This window comes from Vipera berus (genome assembly GCF_964194415.1).
Source record: "Vipera berus genome assembly, chromosome: 4".
Taxonomy (NCBI): Eukaryota; Metazoa; Chordata; class Lepidosauria; order Squamata; family Viperidae; genus Vipera; species Vipera berus.
In genome coordinates this window covers 86,018,099-86,039,371 of record NC_138206.1, presented here as the reverse complement: position 1 = coordinate 86,039,371, position 21,273 = coordinate 86,018,099, and the positions used below count along the sequence as shown (strand labels likewise).

The window sequence follows — 21,273 nt, the reverse complement described above, 5'->3', positions numbered from 1 at the left end:
TTTAACAATAGTTGCTTATTAAGTCACAAATATAATTGAAACACTTAATATTATCTTCTTACAGATTAGATAGATTCAGTTACTCAGCCTACCTACTTTATAATTATGAATAAGCAAGTTAGGAAAGCACTCCAAGTTTGCTAAAAAATTAAGACAATCCAGTACCTAATTGCCTTATAGTGCAAAGCTTTCTCTGAACCCATCATGAAAGCCAAAAACCAAGAAGAATCTTTTGAAAATTCCAAATAAATGCTTACTGGAAAGGAAGGTGGAAGCAGAATGTGTTTTGGTGAGCAAGTTAAGGAGCCTACAGCAACGACAGCCTTTACAGGAATTGTTAAGATCTACAGAAAAGGGAGGAAGCAATATAAATGTAATAATCTGAATCAGATTAATTTTTGTGCCATCTTTCTACTGATAATACTTATGCACTATGAAAATCAATTTTATAAACATATGTATGCTTAAGCTTTCTGAAAAAATTAAATTAATATCCACCAATTATTTTCAAAGATCTACTACCCCAGAATTAAAAATCAAAAATAAAAGAAATATGATGCCTTCCTGTATCAGATTTGTGATTAAGAAGCTAGTGCATTTTAAAAGAAATTAAACTGCCCTGTGCTTTGCATTTTTTTTTGGTCTGGGCCACTTTTATGTTACAGCAATTTAGCACTTTTCCTGTGTACTTGAACAAAGTTACAAAAATATCAAATTAATGTAACTTACTTTCAGAAAACAAACTTATAAAAAGAAGTAAAACTTCTGGTTTTGACATCAAAAAAGCTGTTCATACAGGCAATTCTCAACTAACAACCACAATTGGGACCAAAATGTCAGTTGCTAAGCAATGTAGTTGTTAAGCAAGATGCCCTCGTAATTGCTTCACTCAACAACTGCAATCCTGGCACTACCAGCTACAGTCAATAAATGATCTCCTGGAAGGTTAAGTGGAACTCAAATCCTTGCTGCAGGCAGCCCTTCCACTCTCAAATATTCTTATAATCTGCCAAAGGATTTCATCTCACTTCCATGAAAGTTGCACATATAGGCTGCATAGCAGACTAGCAGAATCCTTAAGATTTCTCTTCTTTTCCTGCAGCCTACTGAAGAATTTCAGCTCCCCTCTATTACTAACCCTCCTTGCCGGTTCCCCATTTGATTCTCTGGAGAAGCTGGTGGAAAAGATTGCTAATGTTGATCACATGACCATGGGGAACTTGGCAACCAATTGTAAATTTGAGCTGGCTGCCAAGCACCCAAAATGCAATCAAGTGACAGTGGTGATGGGGATGTTCTAGGCCAGGGGCTGTGAAGCACTCTTTTCCAAGCTGTTGTAACTTTGAACAGTAGTTAAATGACCATTCATAAATTGAGGGTTACCTGTAAATGAGTATTATAATACATAATGAACATACTGGCAAGCAAAATATATATATATATCAGTAGTTGCAGATCAAACTAGCTACCTCCAAGTGCATGGGTTTTTCCTTTTTAGTTTAGTTTAGTTTAGTTTCTACTTTCATACATGATACTTTCAGGATCAATATAATTTAGAATTGAGAAGTACCTCATAATCTGTTGTGATTTGTATAGCTCCATCATGGATCCCTTCAAGTTCTTTTGGTAATAATCTTACTCTGAATACAGCGTATGAACAAGGCATTAATGTTACCTGAAAAATGAAAGTAATTATGTATTCCAATTTAGTCTCTTATTTTTCCTCCAAAAAGTTAACAGTCACCTGAGTGATTTTGTGTTGAAAGAATAAGAACTATGCTTTATTCATTGTTTTAAGAATGAATTGCTCATCAATGTTATTTGTATGAGACAATGTATTCTAGAGCAGCTGTGTTGAGCTCAAATTATCTTGAAGACTGCATAAGGATTTTTTATTATCCCAAAGAATACAGCACTGAAATCTGATCAGAAAGACTCTGAATTCTTGTAATTAAAACGAATGCTTCGAAGAAGTACACAATTCCTCCTATTTCTTTCTGTAGTTTTGTGGCATTCCTTAATAGTGTAGCAGCACTAATGTTAACTGAAGTCTACAATCAGCACAATGCAGGCATAACTGCTTATTCTTTCTGAGAAAGGGATGGCTCTTGTATGGGTAGCAGCTGGAAGCAACAAATTCACCTCCTCATGCTGTGCCTATCACAGCTGATCCCAGGTACTGTATTGCACAGATCTTATTATTGCTTCTCTTATGTAGAGTTCCTTACCTAAGATACCAAAAAAAGCCTTAGACCTGTGCAGGAACCTGACCCACCTGTCATTACCACTGTCCTCACTGCTATCAGGATGAGAAGTATGATTATGTATCTGGGTTGGTTAAGCTGAGGGGTGACTGCACTTCTAATTTCATATAAAGAAATTCCCGCTCCTTGCTCCCACTGTTATTGTCACATTCCTCCTTGCTTTAAGTTAGGAAGCTTGGTGATGAACTTGGCGTGGCCCTACCAATGGTGTGAAGATGCCTTCATGTAGAGTTAGAAGTCCAGGTGTTCCTGAGCTTACCTGTCCAGGAACAAAGCAGTGCTTCCTACTCTAACGCCATAGGAAGGTGGAACTTTAGCAGTCATGGTAGAAACTAGCTGTCCCTGGTCTGTCCCATGACAGCTGCTGTTTGAGATCCCCGCATGACACACTTTCTCATTCAGACTAATACAAATAGGAAATGTGCTGCCTTACTGCTTACTATCATTCTTCTCAAGGAATGATTGATGTAAAGGCTCACAAGATGATTTTGAGGAAAGATGCAGCATGTAGTCTCTGTTTTAAACATATTCTGCACTTTTGTTGGGGGCATTATGGAATTGGTGTGCCATTAACTTATTCCAGGATATTTTTTTAATCTCCCTAATCAAGCCAACAGCTCTGGAATCCACAGAAAGTCTCCATTCAAAACATAACCCTGCTTATCTTCCAAGATTAGTCAAGATTAGGTTGTCAAATGAAGGTATCTTATTTTTATTACTTTGAAATAAATTTCTTTTTTTTTAACAGGTGGGAGAGCAAGGCTACCAAGAATTGCTTATTTGTGAAAACATCAGACACATTAAATATACTGGGACCAATTAAGTTATTTATTAAAAATGTAAATCATGATGCATGTTTTTTATCTACAGAATAAATACAAGAGGTAATAAAGAACATCAAGAAATATGTAACTTACGGAAGTTTGATCCAATACACTGGCCTTTTCCAAGTCTGGAAGACTAGCAATTATTGTAGTTCTATTGCCTTTTTCAGCAGCTAGGAGTTCTATGGTCAAACCATCACCTATCACATTCCAGCCTTTTAGGAAAAGCTTAGAAAAATAGGATAGTATTAGCATAAATAATAAAACTGATGAGAAGGAAGGAAGGAAGGAAGGAAGGAAGGAAGGAAGGAAGGAAGGAAGGAAGGAAGGAAGGATCTTACCTGAATTGGATTACTATTAAGCACTGCAAACATAATGGTGCTAGTTTCTGTGGCACTTAATATACCAAAGTCAATTATTTGTTCATCAGGTTTTTGGGGTAATATAAAATACTAAAAAGAATAAAAATTGTATTAAAAGGTGGATAACTAATACATCTGTTACTATAGTGAATAACATAAATCTTCTTTTCTTCCCCAACATTATTTATTCACTAGAATATTTAGATTATTTATAAATAAATAATCATTGTAGTAACATTGTTTGTATTTGCCTTCCAGCTATCTAGCCTGTAGATCACACAATTATGGAAAAAACAATAAGTAACTAAACCCTATGCTCTAAAACCATTACATAGGTTCATTTCTGTCCCAGTCACTTTCAGTGTGCGTGTGTGCGCGTACACACACACACACACACACACACACACACACTAGTATGAAACATTTATGCATTGTACAGGTTGTCCTCAACTTATAACAGTAATGCAACCTGCTGTTATGGTTGCAAGTGCTGACAAACTTTAAGTGAGACATCCTTGCTTAATAATCCCCACCCCATTTTCCCTGATGCCACCATTAAACAAATACACAGGTTGTTAAGTGAGCATGGGGTACCTCATGGATTGGGGGAGGGCCTGGGAAGCCCGCCACCCAGCTGGGTCCATAAAGGAAGCAAACAGCAAATGGTTTGTAAAGTCAAAAACAGCCCAGGAGGAGGAAAAGCCCACATAGATTAGGGCCTAGCACTACATATCAAAGTTAGAGAAGCTTCAAAACAAGCTTCTATGCTTAGCCAATGAAGCCATGCTTGTGGGCTAGGCTTCTGCCCTAATCAGCTGACTGTCAGAAGATTACAAACCTCTCTTAGGCTTTGGGGAAGTCTCCTTTGCCTGCATGCAAAGGAGGCAGCTTCAGGACAAGCTTCCCAAAACCTTTCACTTGCTTAATCTCCTCCCTTCCCCAGAAATCCAGATTTCTTCAATAAGGATAACAACCAAAAACAAAAAACATGGGAGGGACAGATTTGTTAATTCACCACCACCACCAAAAAATAGGTGCTGAAACAAAGCTCTCTGTCTCTCTATAACAGTTCATTTGCTTTTTACATAAAATGATGAGAGATAAGACGGGAAAGGAATGAGGTTGAAAAAAAATTGATAAATCCACAATGAGGTTGGTAAATCTATGATGGAAGACTTCGGTCATTATTTCTAAATCAAAATATTTTATTACATTATTCACAAACTTTCTTGAAATATGAAATGGTTTATCTACATAGCAGGTAACAAAATACTTGCAAGTATCATCTGATTTTCTCTAGAAACAACATCCTTTTTAAAAAACAGAATTTAAAAAGGAATGGAGCACCTATTTCTATGAAACTATCGTCGTCTGGCAAATGGATACTTAATGATGTCTGCATATTTTTATTTTCTCCTTTTCATGTGGCCAATTAATCACGGTTTTTATTTTCAATCCCAGATTTGCATTTTGAGTAAGAATACGTTAATTAAAAATATTTAAAGCCTACATCCAAGCACATGTCTCTTTCTGTGAAACTGGTGATTTTTTTTAAAAAAAAAAGTCGGCTAAACTTGCACATTTAATTGTATTCTGCTAAAATCTAGCAGTAAGAAAGTTAGGTATATCTGCACTTTTTCTGACAACAGCCAATGGAAGAAGGTGTTTATCTTTGGATTTAGATCCCTCTTGAATTTGGCAACATCTGATTTCATCAGGCTAGTTTCCAAAGCACAAAATTAGAGCAGAAGTGAATTCTGCAGCTAGTGCATATCCTTTAATTTGGATTTAAGTAAACTGAAAGACTAAATTTTAAAGTTTCATTTTGGGTTCAGATAAAACATTTCACTAGATATAAAATTACAGTGAAAGTCTACATTTTTGAAAACAAGGGAGTAACAAAAACAAAGAGCGTAGTACTCACATCTAAAAATCCAGTATATGCTCTCACAGGTAGATGAAATTTAGAAGCATTGGTAATGAGCAGAATATTGTTATCAATATGGAAAGATGATAAAGAAGCCACAAAATAAAGAGTGAAAATATATCTGGATTCATTTGATGGAATTAAAACTGGTTTGCTGAAGTTGTGAACCTAGTTTAATAAATAAAGCAGCAGTTAACTTAAATACAATTTGTGTAACACTGAACATTTATAAAATAATGCCATATATAATGGAGCTTACTTTAAATGTTGCTTTGATTTCTTCCGGAAGTATTATATCATGAATGAAGACTGCAAAACTGAATGTGTTTGTTAAAAAGATTGACCTTTCCACAGAGTCTGTTGGACTGTCACGAATATGAAACAATGTTGCTGCATGATCAAATCCCAAATATCTATTTCAAAATAAGAACATTGAGGGGGAGATTTATGCAGTCTTCTAAAAGTAGTTATTACATATTTATTTCTAATATTGAATTAAGATTGTTTTGGAAAGTTTAATTTAGTACTTCTACAAAAACAGCTTTAAACCCAAACTCATTTTCCATTTCCATATTAATACCCCTTCCAATCAACATATTCTGCCAGAATTAGACATACAAGTCATTCAAATAAATGAAGAGTGGGCAATTGCCAACTACAAGACTATATAGATATTCCCTCTATTTGAATTTCACTAACATGATTCTGATAAATTATTCCATGCTCCCCAGTTCAATTACATTGGACTTAATGGAACTCAACAGTGAAAGATATCACTCCCCAAATCCAGGAAAACAATAGAAAAATCATATCTTGCTTTAACACTGTTCAAATAAACCAAACCCCACAATCCTGAAATCATTTTACATTACTATAAGGAGCTATTCAATTGTTTAACTGTCTATAAAATGTTGTGTAAAGTAAAAAATGCAAGGCAATTTTCAAAAATACATGCTAATTTAACCTTACCCAGTCAATACTTCTGCCTGATATGGAATTTCAAGTTTTGAATAGGTCTTCTCCTTTGCTTTCACAGTTATTTTTCCAGAAAATTGTGCAGGTCGTTTTGCTTTTGATGCTATGATATGTACACATTTGCATACACATACATGAACAAAAAGAATCAATGTTACTTTATGAACATTTTTAACTACCCACAAACATATCAGAAGCTGTTATTTTGATATTTAAGCATTATGTAAGTATTATTTGCTAACTAAAAGTAAAGTATTCTTTTTTTTTAGTCAAAAGGAAAAGATGGAGCCTTCAACAGATTCTTCACTTTGAATTGTTTTGTGTACTACAGTATATTGAATCAGGTAATACACAGTAAAATTTAAGGATTGGAAGAGACCATGGAGATAATCTATAGTCCAAACTCCTGCCCACTGCAGGAATCCATTACTACATTATATGGAATCTGCTGAAACATTTAAAGCAGCAGAATAAAACTCTTCTCTCCTGGAATAATTTTATCAATTTTATCTTCTACATGACAAACTTTCAAAAATTTGAATACAGCTGTCACTCAGCAGACTTTTCTTCTCCAAGCTAAACATACCCAGTTCCTCCAAAAGTTCTTCATATGTTTTTTTCCCTCTTAGGCTTTTTATCAACTGCTCTTCTATAGACATGCTCCAGTTTGCCAATATCCTTTATACAATGCACAACTAGAACAGGATCTGAGATTCTATTTGGTCTGACGAATTCAAAGTAGAAAAACATTGACTTCTATTGATCTTGACATTTCATGTCTACTGATGCAGCCTAGAATTGCATTTATTCTGTAGCTGTATCACATTGTTGTTTTGTGTTCAGATACGATTCAAAAACATAGCCAGATATCTTTCACATGTATTACTATTCAATATGGTCTCTCCCATCCTAACCTTTGCCTTTTTTCTATTCAAATGTGGGACTTGTCTGTCCTTGTTGACAGGCCATCTTGTTTTGTTACTACCGATTTTTTTCAGCTTGTGAAGATATTACTGAATTGTGATAGTGTTGCTGAGTTGTTTGCCCACCACCCTATCTTCATTTTGTCTGCAATTCTGATATTATTTTCAAATTCCTCATCAGTTCCATTCATAAATTGAATAGCACAGAATAGAACTCAATGTTACATATGATGTAGAGTAACTGATGTACACTCATTGAATACAATCATTAGCCAGCTTTTTAAGCATTTAATGGTAATCCACCCTGTATTTTGCCACCCTCTATATAAGAATCTCATGGGAGCCTCTTCAGAACTTTGCTGAAGTTGAGGTATGCTATGTTTGCTGCAATGTGATGATCAACCAATCATTCTGTAGGATATGTAGTCACATTCAATTTAGCCCTGATTATACTGACTCCTCTTTTAAATTAACTACTTTTGCATATGATTCATGCAACCTGCTGAAATTCACATGAGGTATTGATTGTAGTTAGTTATGTCCCATAGACAAAGATTTGCTGAAGTACAGCATCTGTTAACTTGACATACAGTTGACTCTTTGCATATGTATTAAATGGCAAGATGGATATACAGCACTTCAAATACTCTGACTGATTGACTATATATTATACATATTTCTGTCTGTATTATATTAAATAATGACTATTTTCAAAGTAAAAGTAAATAGCAGTACATTTATTTATATTCATTAATATATCTTGGCTTTGAATAAAAAGTAAACTTTAAAAATGTATTTTGATTTCACTGAATGCTGTACCAACATTATCACATACCATCAAAACTAATAGTTGCAACTTTGGTATATTTATTTTCAGAAGCTCGTAATGTAATTGGCTTGAAATGGATTGTGATAGCTTCATTTTGTGGTGTGGGTCTAATACTCTGAAAAAGAAGCAAAATTGTTTCTGCATACTAATAAACAAATCATTCTACTACTATTATTTTTACTAATAATTATCTTTAATAATTATAGGAAGCATACCCAGAGTCAGATATAAAGATCCCTAGCTATGTACAAATGCTCAAAGTTTGGGGAACAAACTGGGAGAACTTGAATTATTTAATACATGAGGGTAGATATGACATAGTTGCAATTACTGAAACCTGGTGAGATAAAAGCCATGACTGGAACGTACTGATAGAAGGATACAAACTGTTCCAAAAATAAAAAAGAAGAAAAAAACCCAGACTCCATAAAAGAATAGGTGGAGTTGCACTATATGTAAAAGACCACTATATTGCTACACAAATGAACGAGACCAAAGATGAAAACCTCCTAGAATGCATATGGGTCAATATAAAAGAAAAAAAAGAATGATATTGCTATAGGTGTACAGGGAGTGCAGAATTATTAGGCAAGTTGTATTTTTGAGGATTAATTTTATTATTGAACAACAACCATGTTCTCAATGAACCCAAAAAACTCATTAATATCAAAGCTGAATATTTTTGGAAGTAGTTTTTAGTTTGTTTTTAGTTATAGCTATTTTAGGGGGATATCTGTGTGTGCAGGTGACTATTACTGTGCATAATTATTAGGCAACTTAACAAAAAACAAATATATACCCATTTCAATTATTTATTTTTACCAGTGAAACCAATATAACATCTCAACATTCACAAATATACATTTCTGACATTCAAAAACGTAACAAAAACAAATCAGTGACCAATATAGCCACCTTTCTTTGCAAGGACACTCAAAAGCCTGCCATCCATGGATTCTGTCAGTGTTTTGATCTGTTCACCATCAACATTGCGTGCAGCAGCAACCACAGCCTCCCAGACACTGTTCAGAGAGGTGTACTGTTTTCCCTCCTTGTAAATCTCACATTTGATGATGGACCACAGGTTCTCAATGGGGTTCAGATCAGGTGAACAAGGAGGCCATGTCATTAGATTTCCTTCTTTTATACCCTTTCTTGCCAGCCACGCTGTGGAGTACTTGGACGCGTGTGATGGAGCATTGTCCTGCATGACAATCATGTTTTTCTTGAAGGATGCAGACTTCTTCCTGTACCACTGCTTGAAGAAGGTGTCTTCCAGAAACTGGCAGTAGGACTGGGAGTTGAGCTTGACTCCATCCTCAACCCGAAAAGGCCCCACAAGCTCATCTTTGATGATACCAGCCCAAACCAGTACTCCACCTCCACTTTGCTGGCGTCTGAGTCGGACTGGAGCTCTCTGCCCTTTACCAATCCAGCCACGGGCCCATCCATCTGGCCCATCAAGACTCACTCTCATTTCATCAGTCCATAAAACCTTAGAAAAATCAGTCTTGAGATATTTCTTGGCCCAGTCTTGACGTTTCAGCTTGTGTGTCTTGTTCAGTGGTGGTCGTCTTTCAGACTTTCTTACCTTGGCCATGTCTCTGAGTATTGCACACCTTGTGCTTTTGGGCACTCCAGTGATGTTGCAGCTCTGAAATATGGCCAAACTGGTGGCAAGTGGCATCTTGGCAGCTGCACGCTTGACTTTTCTCAGTTCATGGGCAGTTATTTTGCGCCTTGGTTTCTCCACACGCTTCTTGCGACCCTGTTGACTATTTTGAATGAAACGCTTGATTGTTCGATGATCACGCTTCAGAAGCTTTGCAATTTTAAGAGTGCTGCATCCCTCTGCAAGATATCTCACTATTTTTGACTTTTCTGAGCCTGTCAAGTCCTTCTTTTGACCCATTTTGCCAAAGGAAAGGAAGTTGCCTAATAATTATGCACACCTGATACAGGGTGTTGATGTCATTAGACCACACCCCTTCTCATTACAGAGATGCACATCACCTAATATGCTTAATTGGTAGTAGGCTTTCGAGCCTATACAGCTTGGAGTAAGACAACATGCATAAAGAGGATGATGTGGTCAAAATACTCATTTGCCTAATAATTCTGCACTCCCTGTATACTACAGGCCACCCAACCAAGCACAAAAAATAGAAGTACTTTTTGCTAACCAATTAACAAATATATGTAGAACATAATCATACCAGAGTCTTAGATTTTAAAAGAGCTGATTTTAACAGACTCAAGAGACAGCTTGGGAAAGATTCCTTGGATAAAACCCTAAAAGGGAAAACATGAAGCTTGGGAAACTCTGAAAAATCATAAAAATGCAGTCTAATACCACTGAAAAAGAAAAAACAAGAAATCCAAGAAACCAACATAGATCTCTGATAAACTGAAAGACAAAAAGGATAAGTATAAAAAATGGAAAGAGGGATACATAACTAAGGCAGAATATCAGCAGATAGCGAGAATCCGCAAAAGATGAAGTCAGGAAAGCAAATGCTCAGAATGAAGAGTCTTGCAAGAAAACTCAAAGATAATAAAAAAAGTTTCTTTCAACATACAGTGAGGGAGAAAATTATTTGATCCCTGCTGATTTTGTACGTTTGCCAACTGACAAAGAAATGATCAGTCTATAATTTTAATGGTAGGTTTATTTTAACAGAAACAGAATAACAACCAAAAAACACATTTCAAAAAAGTTATGAATTGATTTGCATTTTAATGAGTGAAATAAGTATTGGATCCCTTCGCAAAACATGACTGAGTACTTGCTGGCAAAATTCTTGTTGGCAATCACAGAGGTCAGATGTTTCTTGTAGATGGCCACCAGGTTTGCATACATCTCAGGAGTGATTTTGTCCCACTCCTCTTTGCAGATCCTCTCCAAGTCATTAAGGTTTTGATGCTGACGTTTGGCAGCTCAAACCTTCAGCTCCCTCCACAGATTTTCTATGGGATTAAGGTCTGGAGACTGGCTAGGCCACTCCAGGACCTTAATGTGCTTCTTCTTGAGCCACTCCTTTGTGACCTTGGCTATGTGTTTTGGGTCATTGCCATGGTGGAATACTCATCCATGACCCATTTTCAATGCCCTGGCTGAGGGAAAGTGGTTCTCACCCAAGATTTGATGGTACACGACCCCATCGTCCCTTTAATGTGGTGAAGTTGTCCTGTCCCCTTAGCAGAAAAACAACCCCAAAGCATAATGTTTCCACCTCAATAAACATAATGACTGTGGGAATGGTGTTCTTGGGGTCATAGGCAGCATTGCTCCTCCTCCAAACACGGTGAGTTCAGTTGATGCCAAAGAGCTCGATTTTGGTCTCAAATGACCACAGCACTTTCACCCAATTTTACTCTGAATCATTCAAATATTCATTGGCAAACTTCAGACAGGCCTGTTGTGCTTTCTTGAGCAGGGGGACTTTGCGGGCACTGCAGGATTTCAGTCCTTCATAACATAAAAGGTAAAGGTAAAGGTTCCCCCGCACATGTGTGCTAGTCGTTTTCAACTCTAGGGGCCAGTGCTCATCTCCGTTTCAAAGCCGAAGAGCCAGCGCTTGTCCGAGGACGTCTCCGTGATCATGACTAGATGCCAAAGGTGTACGGAACGCTGTTACCTTTCCACTGTAGTGGTCCCTATTTTTCTACTTGCATTTTTATGTGCTTTCGAACTGCTAGGTTGGCAGAAGCCGGGACAAGTAACAGGCGCTCACTCTGTTACAAGGCACTCGGGATTTGACCCGCCAAACTGCCAACCTTCTGATTGACAAGCTCAGCGTCCTAACCCACTGAGCCAATTGTTTTCTTGGTGACTATTGTCACCTCCCGTGTAGTTCTGGGCTGATTCCTCACGGTTCTCATGATCAATGAAACGTCATGTGAGATTTTGCATGGAGCCGCAGACCAAGAGAGATTGACAGTTATTTTGTGTTTCTTCCATTTGCGAATAATTGCACCAACTTTGTCACCTTCTCACCAAGCTGCTTGGCGATAGTTTTGTAGCCCATTCCAGCCTTTAGGTCTGCAATTTTGTCCCTGACATCCTTGGACAGCTCTTGGTCTTGCCCATGGTGGAGAGTTTGGAATCTGATTCATTGATTGCTTTTGTGGACAGGTGTCTTTTATACAGGTAACAAGCTGAGATTAGGAGCATTCCCTTTAAGAGAGTGCTCCTAATCTCAGCTCATTATTTGTATAAAAGACACCTGGGAGCCAGAAATCTTGCTGATAGGGGATCAAATACTTATTTCACTAGTTAAAATGCAAATCAAGTGATAACTTTTTTGAAATGTATTTTCCTGGATTTTTTTTGTTATTTGGTCTCTCACTGTTAAAAAACCTACCATTAAAATTACAGACTGATCATTTCTTTGTAAGTGGGCAAATGTACAAAATCAGCAGGATATCAAATATTTTTCTCCTCACTGTATAAATAAGCTAAGGAAACAGTCAGTCCACTAAAGGGACAATATGGCAAGGAAGTAAAAGGCGGTAGAGAAAAAGCAGAGCTGCTTAACTTATTCTTTGCATCAGTCTTCACGCAAACAACAACAACAACAAAACTATAGCCCAACCTACCACAAACATAACTGTAAAAGACTAGAAATAAAAATTAAAATAAGCAAGAAAATAGTAAGAGAACACCTGTCTGATCTTGATGAATATAAATCACTAGGAACTGACGGATTTACATCCCAGAGTTCTAAAGGAGCTGGCAGATGTCATCTCAGAACCATTGTACCATATCTTTCAAAACTCCTGGAGCATCAGGGAACTACCAGAGGACTGGAAAAGAGCTGATGTGATTCCATCTTCAAAAAAAAAGGGAAAAAACCCCAGGAAACTATAGACCAATTAGCCTAACATCAATACCCCGGAAGACACTGGAAAAGATAATCAAAAAACAAACCTGTAAACATCTAGAAACAAACCAAGTTATAACTAGAAGCCAGCATGGATTTGTTAAAAACAGATCATGCCAAACCAATCTTATTTCATTCCTTGACAAAGTCACTAAATTAGTAGACCAGTGAAATGCTGTGGACATAGTCTACTTAGACTTCAGTAAGACATTCGACAAAATAGACCACAACCTACTTCTTGGTAAGCTAAAAAAAAAGTGGAATAGATAGCATCACCACCAGATGGATTTTTAACTGGCTGACAAACCATACTCAACGAATAGTCCTTAATGGTACTACATCTACATGGAGGGAAGTAAGCAGTGGGGTACCACAAGGTTCTGTCTTAGGCCCAGTACTCTTCAATATCTTCATAAATTACTTAGATGAGGGAATAGAAGGGGAACTCATCAAATTTGCAGATGATACTAAGCTGGCAGGAATAGCCAACACCCTAGGTCAGGGGTGTCAAACTGCTGGCCCGCGGGCTGGACGCGTCATCCGGAAGCCGCGCCTACCCCATTGCTAGCAATGGCAAAACCGTTATCATATGTTGTGCGACATCACGTAACATCGCAAATTTGCCCTAGATGATAAGCTCAAGATCCAGATGGATCTCAACAGACTTGAACACTGGGCCCTATCTAACAAAATAAGACCACACTTGGAATCCTGCATCCAGTTTTGGTCGCCACGATGTACAAAAAGACTCCAGAAAGGGTGCAGAGAAGAGTAACAAAGATGATTAGGGGCCTGGAGGCTAAAACATATGAAGAATGGTTACAGGAACTGGACATGGCTAGTCTAGTAAAGAGAAGGACCAAAGGTGACATGATAGCAGTATTCCAATATTTGAGGGGTTGTAACAGAGAGGTGAAGGTCAACCTATTTTCCAAAGCACCCAAAAGCCAGACAAGGAACAATGGATGGAAACTGATCAAGGAGAGATTCAACCTAGAAATAAGGAGAAATTTTCTGACAGTGAGAACAATCAACCAATGGAACAGCTTGACTTCAGGAGTTGTGGGTGCTTCATCACTGGAAGCTTTCAAGTTGAGACTGGACATCCACTTGTCAGAATGGTATAGGGTCTCCTGCTTGAGCAGAGGGTTGGACTAGATGACCTACAAGGTCCCTTCCAACTCTGTTATTCTATTCAGACCTTCCATTCAGTGTTGAAAATGTTCATTAGAGCATTATGTCAGATTAAGAAACCACACAGTTCACAGTAGCAACACACATTAATTGTAATTCCCAAACACTTATTTCGTTGTATCTTTTCAACTTTTATTTCTTAGGTTAGAAAATATGATGAACTAGAACTGTATGCTACCACTAAAATATATTAGATTGACAACAATCCATAGTAATTTTGATTACAAAGACACCTAAAGCCCTTACATTTTAGATTTTTTATAAAAGTAATACTTGATAGCCTCTTAGATTACATTAGAAAGAAGCTCAACTCTTAGACATATTGTGTTTGATGAAAGGGAACATTAATCTTGGTTTAATATCATGGTTCCGATAGATGAGACCAAGTAAAGCAGATCTCCAAAGCTTCAGTATTCCTCTAAGAACATGTTTATTGGTTACAAAGTATTGGCACAATCAAAAGTGAAACCAAGACTAAAGTTCCCGCCCAAAGCAACAGTATTACAAATGTAAAATTAAGATTCTGGAAAAGATAATGAAGAAATGAATCTGTGAAAACTTAGAGGCAAACAAAGTCATAACCAAAAGCTAACATGGGTTTGCCAAAAATCTTATTGCAATCTTTGACAAAATGAGAAAATTAGTGGAATGCCGTGTATATAATTTATTTGGACATCAGTAGGGCATTTGATAAAGTAGACTACAACTCTCCACTTGATAAGACAGAAAAATGTGGGTTAGACAGCATCACCACCAAATGGATTTGTAACTGGCTGACCAATTGCACTCAACGTATAGTCCTCAATAGAACTGGATCTACATGGAGGGAAGTATGCAGTGGGGTACCCCAAGGCTCTTTTTTAGGCCCAGTATTTTTCAACATTTTCATCAATGATTTGGATGAGGGTATAGATGGGAACAAAGGGATAGAATCAAGATCACGTGAAGTGTTAACACCACTTTATAATGCCTTGGTAAGACCACACTTGGAATACTGCATCCAGTTTTGATCGACACAATATAAAAAAAGTTGAGATTCAAGAAAGAGTGCAGAGAAGAGCAACAAAGATGCTTTGTTTAGACTGGAGGCTACAACATATAAAGAACGGTTGCTGGAATTGGATATGTCTAGTTTAATGAAAAGAAGGACTAGGGGTGACATGATAGCAGTGTTCCAATATCTCAGGGGCTGCCACAAAGAAGAGGGAATCAAGCTATTCTCCAAAGCACCCAAAGGCAGGACAAGAAGCAATGCATGGAAACTAATCAATGAAAGAAGCAACCTACAGCTGCTGAGAATTTTCCTGACAGTTAGAACAATTAATCAGAGGAATAACTTGCCTCCAGAAGTTGTGGGTGCTCCAACACTGGAAGTTTTAAGAAGAGATTGGGCAACCATTTATCTGAAATGGTATAGGGTTTCCTGTCTGAGCAGGGGATTGGACCAGATGCATGATGCATCCAGCCCGCGGGCCGGCAGTTTGACATGCCTGCCCTACAGCAATTTCCCTTATTGTTCCTCACCTAGAATTAAAAAACTTGCCAAACTAAAGCAACTGTTTGCATCACTATAAATATATTCTGGGAATAGTTAAGGATGACCCTTTTTAACCTTCCCAAAGGCCAAACTTTCAATGGCTTCACTGCCTCCTTGCCCTCTGGAATGTCGCCCCTCCCATCTGGGAATCCAAACTATATTCCACCACATGCCATAAGAAAATGGGAACCAAACTTTCAGAACCCAAGCTTTGACTTCTAATTTTCTTTCTCTCTCTCTCTCTCTCTCTCGTTAATTTTATAACACTTAAACTTATATGGGTGGCCCAAAATAACCCATATAAATTTAAGTGTAGAAAACAAAGGAAAGTTATAATGAACTTTGAAATTAAACAGGCAGTACTTACAGTTATTGGTACATCTTTTGTTCCTGAATTTAACAAATGTAGATTTAAAATTTTTGGCAGATCTGTTGAGATATATAGAAGGCGCTGTAAGTGCTTTTAGTACCAAAATCAGAATTTAATTTTAGCTGTAAGATATTTATTTTGCTTTTCCAAGTTCAAGTATATTTAATTGTCCTAATTAGAAAATTGTAATCTTTAATTGTTAAACAGATTGTTTTAAATGATTCTTTTTTCTTTAACATAGTAATTAATATTTTACCAAGAGTATAACTGCAGTTTGAAAAGTCATGACTAGGACAGCCTTTTCCCAGCTTTAGTTGGTGCACAAATTTTACTATTTTGAAAGAGAGGCATTGAGGCCTTCATTATCTTGAGATTGAATTACTGCAGTAATTCATGCTAGCGAGCTAGGAGGCACTTCAACAGTGCTACATCTATAAACTGCACAAAATGCTGGTCCCTTTTCTCCAGGTATTTATAAGAGTCAAAACTCTGCTGCAGCTTTTTGTGATGTTCATTTTGGAACAGTCTGTTCCCCAGTTCAGATCCCACCCGCAACTTTTAGATTTTACTGGTAGCAATGTTGTGGTTGTTCCCCATTAAAGCTTTGGTCTTAAGGTGACTGATGTGCTGCTTATTTAAAGATATGTTTTCTTTTAAATGATCATTTTTATAGTATTTAGAGGTGCCATCCCAAATGAGTGAAATCAGGCAGAATGTAAATTGTATAATTAAATCAATAATAATTATAAGAAATATTCAAATGTAGGATTTACCTTTTGTTCTTAAAGTACCAAAATCTAGCATTTCTGTTGATGAATAAATTCCTGGAGCTTTAAAAGAAAAAAAACCCCAAAATTAGTTTCTTTTCCACTGTAGAAGAGAAGTAAATGGAACTGATTATAAACTACATCACAAACCGGTTGTAACTTCTACTTCTACTGGAAGAATAATGAACTCTGTAGTATCTGAGGAATTTGTTTTTATTCGAATAAATGCTGTGTAATTATCTGCTTCTCTTGAAGAAAAACTTGCTCTCATTACTCCTTTAGTTTCATAGGGAGGGATTTCCTGTTGAATAGACAATAGTGGGAAATATGAGTCAAAGAAATTAAAGGTCCAGAAATCCATTTAGGATAATATTGACTATATTTTGATCTGTTGATTTTATATTTAATAGAAAGAAAGACACCATTAGTTATTATTATCACTATACAAAAATCATAACCATGCTTCTAATGACAATAATAAAGAAGCATAAAGAAGTTTCAATTTGTACTACAGGTAGGCTGCAACTTGCAACCATTCATTTAGTGAACGTTACAATGGCACTGAAAAAAGTGACTTATGCCCGGTTTTCACACTTATAACCATTGCAGCATCCCTATTATCATATGATCAAAATTTGGCAACTGGCATGTATTTATGACAGTTGCATTGTCCTGGGGTTATGTGATCACCATCTGTAACCTTCCCAACTGGCTTCTGACAAGCAAAATCAGGAAGTCAGATTCACTTAACAACCGGATGGTTCACTTAACAACTGCCTTGCTTAGCAATGGAAATTTTGGACTAAATTGTGGTCATCAAAAGCAGATAATAACATCAATGAATTATCACTTACCCACAGTTTTTTTGTTCCTCCTTGTTGGCCAGATGGAAGCTCTAGATGAAGATCACCCCCACTTGAATACATTTCAACTACCTGAGAGGAAAGGCAAAAAAGAGGGGGGGGGAAAAGATAAGAACAAAAGGTGTTAAAAGTGTTAATAAAACTTGAATCCAAATTCAAACTAGAGGTCTCAAGGTGGCTACATGCTTGGATACAATATTTATGACATAACTCTTTTAAAAATGTTCAATTTTGAAGTGAGAAATCAATAGTAATTACAGTGTTATAACAACAGTCTCCTGTTATTCTAAAGGATAAAAAAAATCAATTAATTCACAATTAGTTTGGTGAGAGTTCTATCTATAATACAGGATTCTTCTTTTGCTTTCTAGTTAATTTCCAAGTTTAGCTTAGCAGACATCAAGAAATCCTAACCTTAGAAAGACTATGTAAGATTTGGGAATAGGAACATTAGAAGGACCTGTCAAATGTTCCTAAACCCTAGCAGCCTTCCATTATATCATGCCAGGAAAAAAATAGGTTAGCTCATAGTAGGAGAGAATACTCTTCCATTTTTCCTACTCTGCAAGTTAATTGCCAGCAAAGCATTGGATCTGTCAGAATACCCTGATGTCAGAACACTAATGTAGAGATAATAACCCAGCCTGAAAATAAATAGATAAGATCAAATATTTCAAGAATTGCATGAAATATAGTTCTCAGATCATAATCATTTATATAGTGACTGAAGTTATGATGGTGCTGAAAAAAGTGATTTACAATCAGCTCTAGCACTTACAATCTTTGCAGGATTATCACAGTCATGACTGTGATTTAGGGCCTTGGCAAGTGTCATGCAATTATGACAGTGTAGCATTCTGAGTCACATCATCACCATTTGTGACCTTCTCATCTGACTTCTGACAAGCAAAGACAATGGGGAAGCTGGAAGGAAGTTCCAAGTCATGGTCACATGATGTTTCGTTTAACAACCGCTTAACGAAAAAAAAGCGGGTAAAATCGGGTGTGCTCATATGATACTTCACTAATGAGTACACTGAATATTGATGTATGTTCCATCTCTTATTTTGGTCGTCAGTCAAAGACTACTTGCACGTAATATATTACAATTCTTTAATATACCTATAAATATGAAAATGCTACTACTTGCCTGCAAAGGTTCACTATGGGGATTGTGTATATTTATTATAGGAGAAAAACTGCTGTTCACTGGAACTTTTGCTCCTATAAAAGGGCGCAGCCTGTAAGGGTTTGGTACTCCTACTCCAAACACCTGTTTAGGAAGAAAAAAAATTAGCTAACAATATGCTTATTTTATTTCTCCTAGCTTTAAAGTTAACCCAATTCTCAGCACTAAAGAAACTCCCACATCAGTTTCTGAATCTGAAGTTCATTATTGTAAGGTTTAAAGACCTCAGGCATTACTTAATTTCCTAATCATATAAAATTCAAGTATATTTTTTTTTCTGCCTTTCACCCTCAGCAGTAATGAGCATTTTATGCTATTCTCTAATATTATCTAATGCAGTAATAGCAAAAATATTTGATTTGTTGATATTTTCTTATCTCCAGAATCCATAATTTAGAATATTGAAGTTACCGTATATACTTGAATATAAGCAGACTCGAATATAAGCCGAGACCCCTAATTTTACCCCCCAAAAATGGAAAAAGTTGGTGACTCGAGTATAAGCCGAGGCTGGGAAATGCAGCAGCTCACCTTATGCTCCTCTCCAGAGATCTTCCCTCAGCAGCGGCCGGCAAAGTAGCTCGCATAGTGCAGGGTTGCCTGCGTGTTTGCTTGTTCCGGGTAGAAAAAACGCTGTCGACCCCGGCATCTTTTGCGGGGAGGGGTGAGGTGGGGTGGGGTGGGGTGGAGGAAGCAGTTTGCGAAGCAGCCGAAATGGGGGTGTCAAGCCGACCAGGAGGAGGAAGAAGAAGAAGAGGAGGAGGAGGAGGAGTGGGGGGCACGCGGCAATCCCGCTTCGCTGCTTTCGCCCGGCGCCCTTTTCCGACGTCCGCATCACTCCAGGCTCAAAGGGCGCCGTCTGAACGGAGAGTGCGGGGAAAGTGGACGTGCCGCCGGCGCCCTGCTCCCAGGCCCGGATTGGCTGGAAAACATGCCTGCTCGCGAGTAGGCAGGCGAAGATCTGGAAGGCTCGGGATGTAGGGAGGGTGGGGGGTGGGGGGAAGCGAGAGTCTCCCGGGACGAGGGGAGGTCAGGCTGCGTCCCGGATCAAGGCCGACGAAGCACCGACAGCCACTTTTCTCTCGGATGGGTGGCTGTAAATAGGAGCCCTTCGCCTTCTCGGGGATGGCAGCGGCGAAGAAACGTTGAATGCTGGGCTAGCTCGCCACTTTGCCCTTTTTCCTGCACTTTCCTTCCCGGGTGCAAACAGCAGCCTTCGAGGAAACCCAGCCTGGGCAGCGGCGGCGACTTCCTTCTCTTGCTTCTCCTCGGCTGGTTGGTGCGGCGGCTGCAACTTCACCCCAGCAGCCCGGGCGCGCAGAGATGCTGCTTCTCTTTCGGCTCCGCGTCCGCCAGCGCTCGGAGCGGGCTCGAGGTGCTGCTGGTGAACTTCCTTCCCCCTTCGCTTTTGCTTGCTCCGCTTCTGCTGATGTCACGGCCGCCGGAGCTCGGGAGGCTCGCTCGCCAATCACAGCCGGGAAGCCTGGGGGAGACCGGGAGCCAAGAAGCCAGCCGCCGCGAGTGCTGCGAGGGAGCGCGGCGTGGCGGGCGGCTTTTTAAAGGGAACGCCGCCCCCTTTTTAAACTTCCCCTCTTCCTCCGCCCAGCCTTTACTCTTCTTTCCTTCCACTTTCCGGATTAGGGCTGGGGAAGGAAGGAAGGAAGGAAGGAAGGAAGGATTTAGAGAGGAGGGAAAGGGGAGGGAGGGAGGGAGGGAGGGAACAAGCAAACGCTGCCCCAAAACTGGGGCGTTTCAAGCCATGGCTCCTCCGGCAACAGTCGCTTAAGCTGCAGTTCATCCGGTTCCCCCAGCCTTTCCAAATATTCCAGGCTGGAGCATTCACTCCCTCCGCAGTTCCTCCAGCCATTACGAGCCGTTTCTGGTTAAGTTCAAACAAATACAAGCAGATTCAAGCCGTGGCTCTTTCCGCCCCGAAAATCAGCTGATTGGGCGTTTCAAGCCGCGGCGTTTCAAAACGGCCACAATCTCCCGGCAAGACCTCCTCTGCAGTTCCTCCAGCCATTACAAAGCAACTCTGGTCAAATTCAGGCCGTTTCGGTCTAATTCAGGCAGATGCAAACAGATTCAAGCCGCGGCTCTTCCACCCGAAAATCAGCTGATCGGGCGTTTCAAGACGCGGCGTTTCAAAACGGCTACAATCTCCCGGCCAGACCTCCAGCTGCCTCACCTGACAATCGGGGAGGGGAGGGGAGGGGGGGAGGAAGGAGGAAGAAACCAGCGCACCCTTCGCCCTTTTATTGTCGCAATCGAAGAGGCAGGAGAATGCGGGGTGGGGAGGGGAGAGAGAGAGAGAGAGAGAGTAGAAATCCCTATTTTCGGAGCCGAGAAGAGAAGCGCGGCTACAG

The 21,273-nt window shown here is 38.8% G+C and overlaps 1 protein-coding gene across 4 annotated transcripts in view; it reads right to left on the bottom strand.

Annotated features, from left to right (window-relative positions):
* TMEM131 (transmembrane protein 131) overlaps positions 1 to 21,273 on the bottom strand; it is a 159,992-nt gene that overhangs the window by 55,990 nt on the left and 82,729 nt on the right. For 3 of the 4 annotated variants that reach the window (XM_081326465.1, XM_081326462.1, XM_081326463.1), the window contains 13 exons: positions 18,865 to 18,991; positions 17,710 to 17,786; positions 17,006 to 17,156; positions 16,862 to 16,918; positions 16,086 to 16,147; positions 8,111 to 8,219; positions 6,347 to 6,455; positions 5,637 to 5,790; positions 5,375 to 5,545; positions 3,430 to 3,540; positions 3,182 to 3,316; positions 1,571 to 1,675; positions 258 to 344 (listed from right to left, as the gene is read on the bottom strand). In XM_081326465.1, coding sequence (XP_081182591.1) covers positions 258 to 344; positions 1,571 to 1,675; positions 3,182 to 3,316; positions 3,430 to 3,540; positions 5,375 to 5,545; positions 5,637 to 5,790; positions 6,347 to 6,455; positions 8,111 to 8,219; positions 16,086 to 16,147; positions 16,862 to 16,918; positions 17,006 to 17,156; positions 17,710 to 17,786; positions 18,865 to 18,991 — 1,455 coding nt within the window. The remainder of the gene's footprint in view (positions 1 to 257; positions 345 to 1,570; positions 1,676 to 3,181; positions 3,317 to 3,429; positions 3,541 to 5,374; positions 5,546 to 5,636; positions 5,791 to 6,346; positions 6,456 to 8,110; positions 8,220 to 16,085; positions 16,148 to 16,861; positions 16,919 to 17,005; positions 17,157 to 17,709; positions 17,787 to 18,864; positions 18,992 to 21,273) is intronic. The other variant, XM_081326464.1, reaches the window with a different exon arrangement.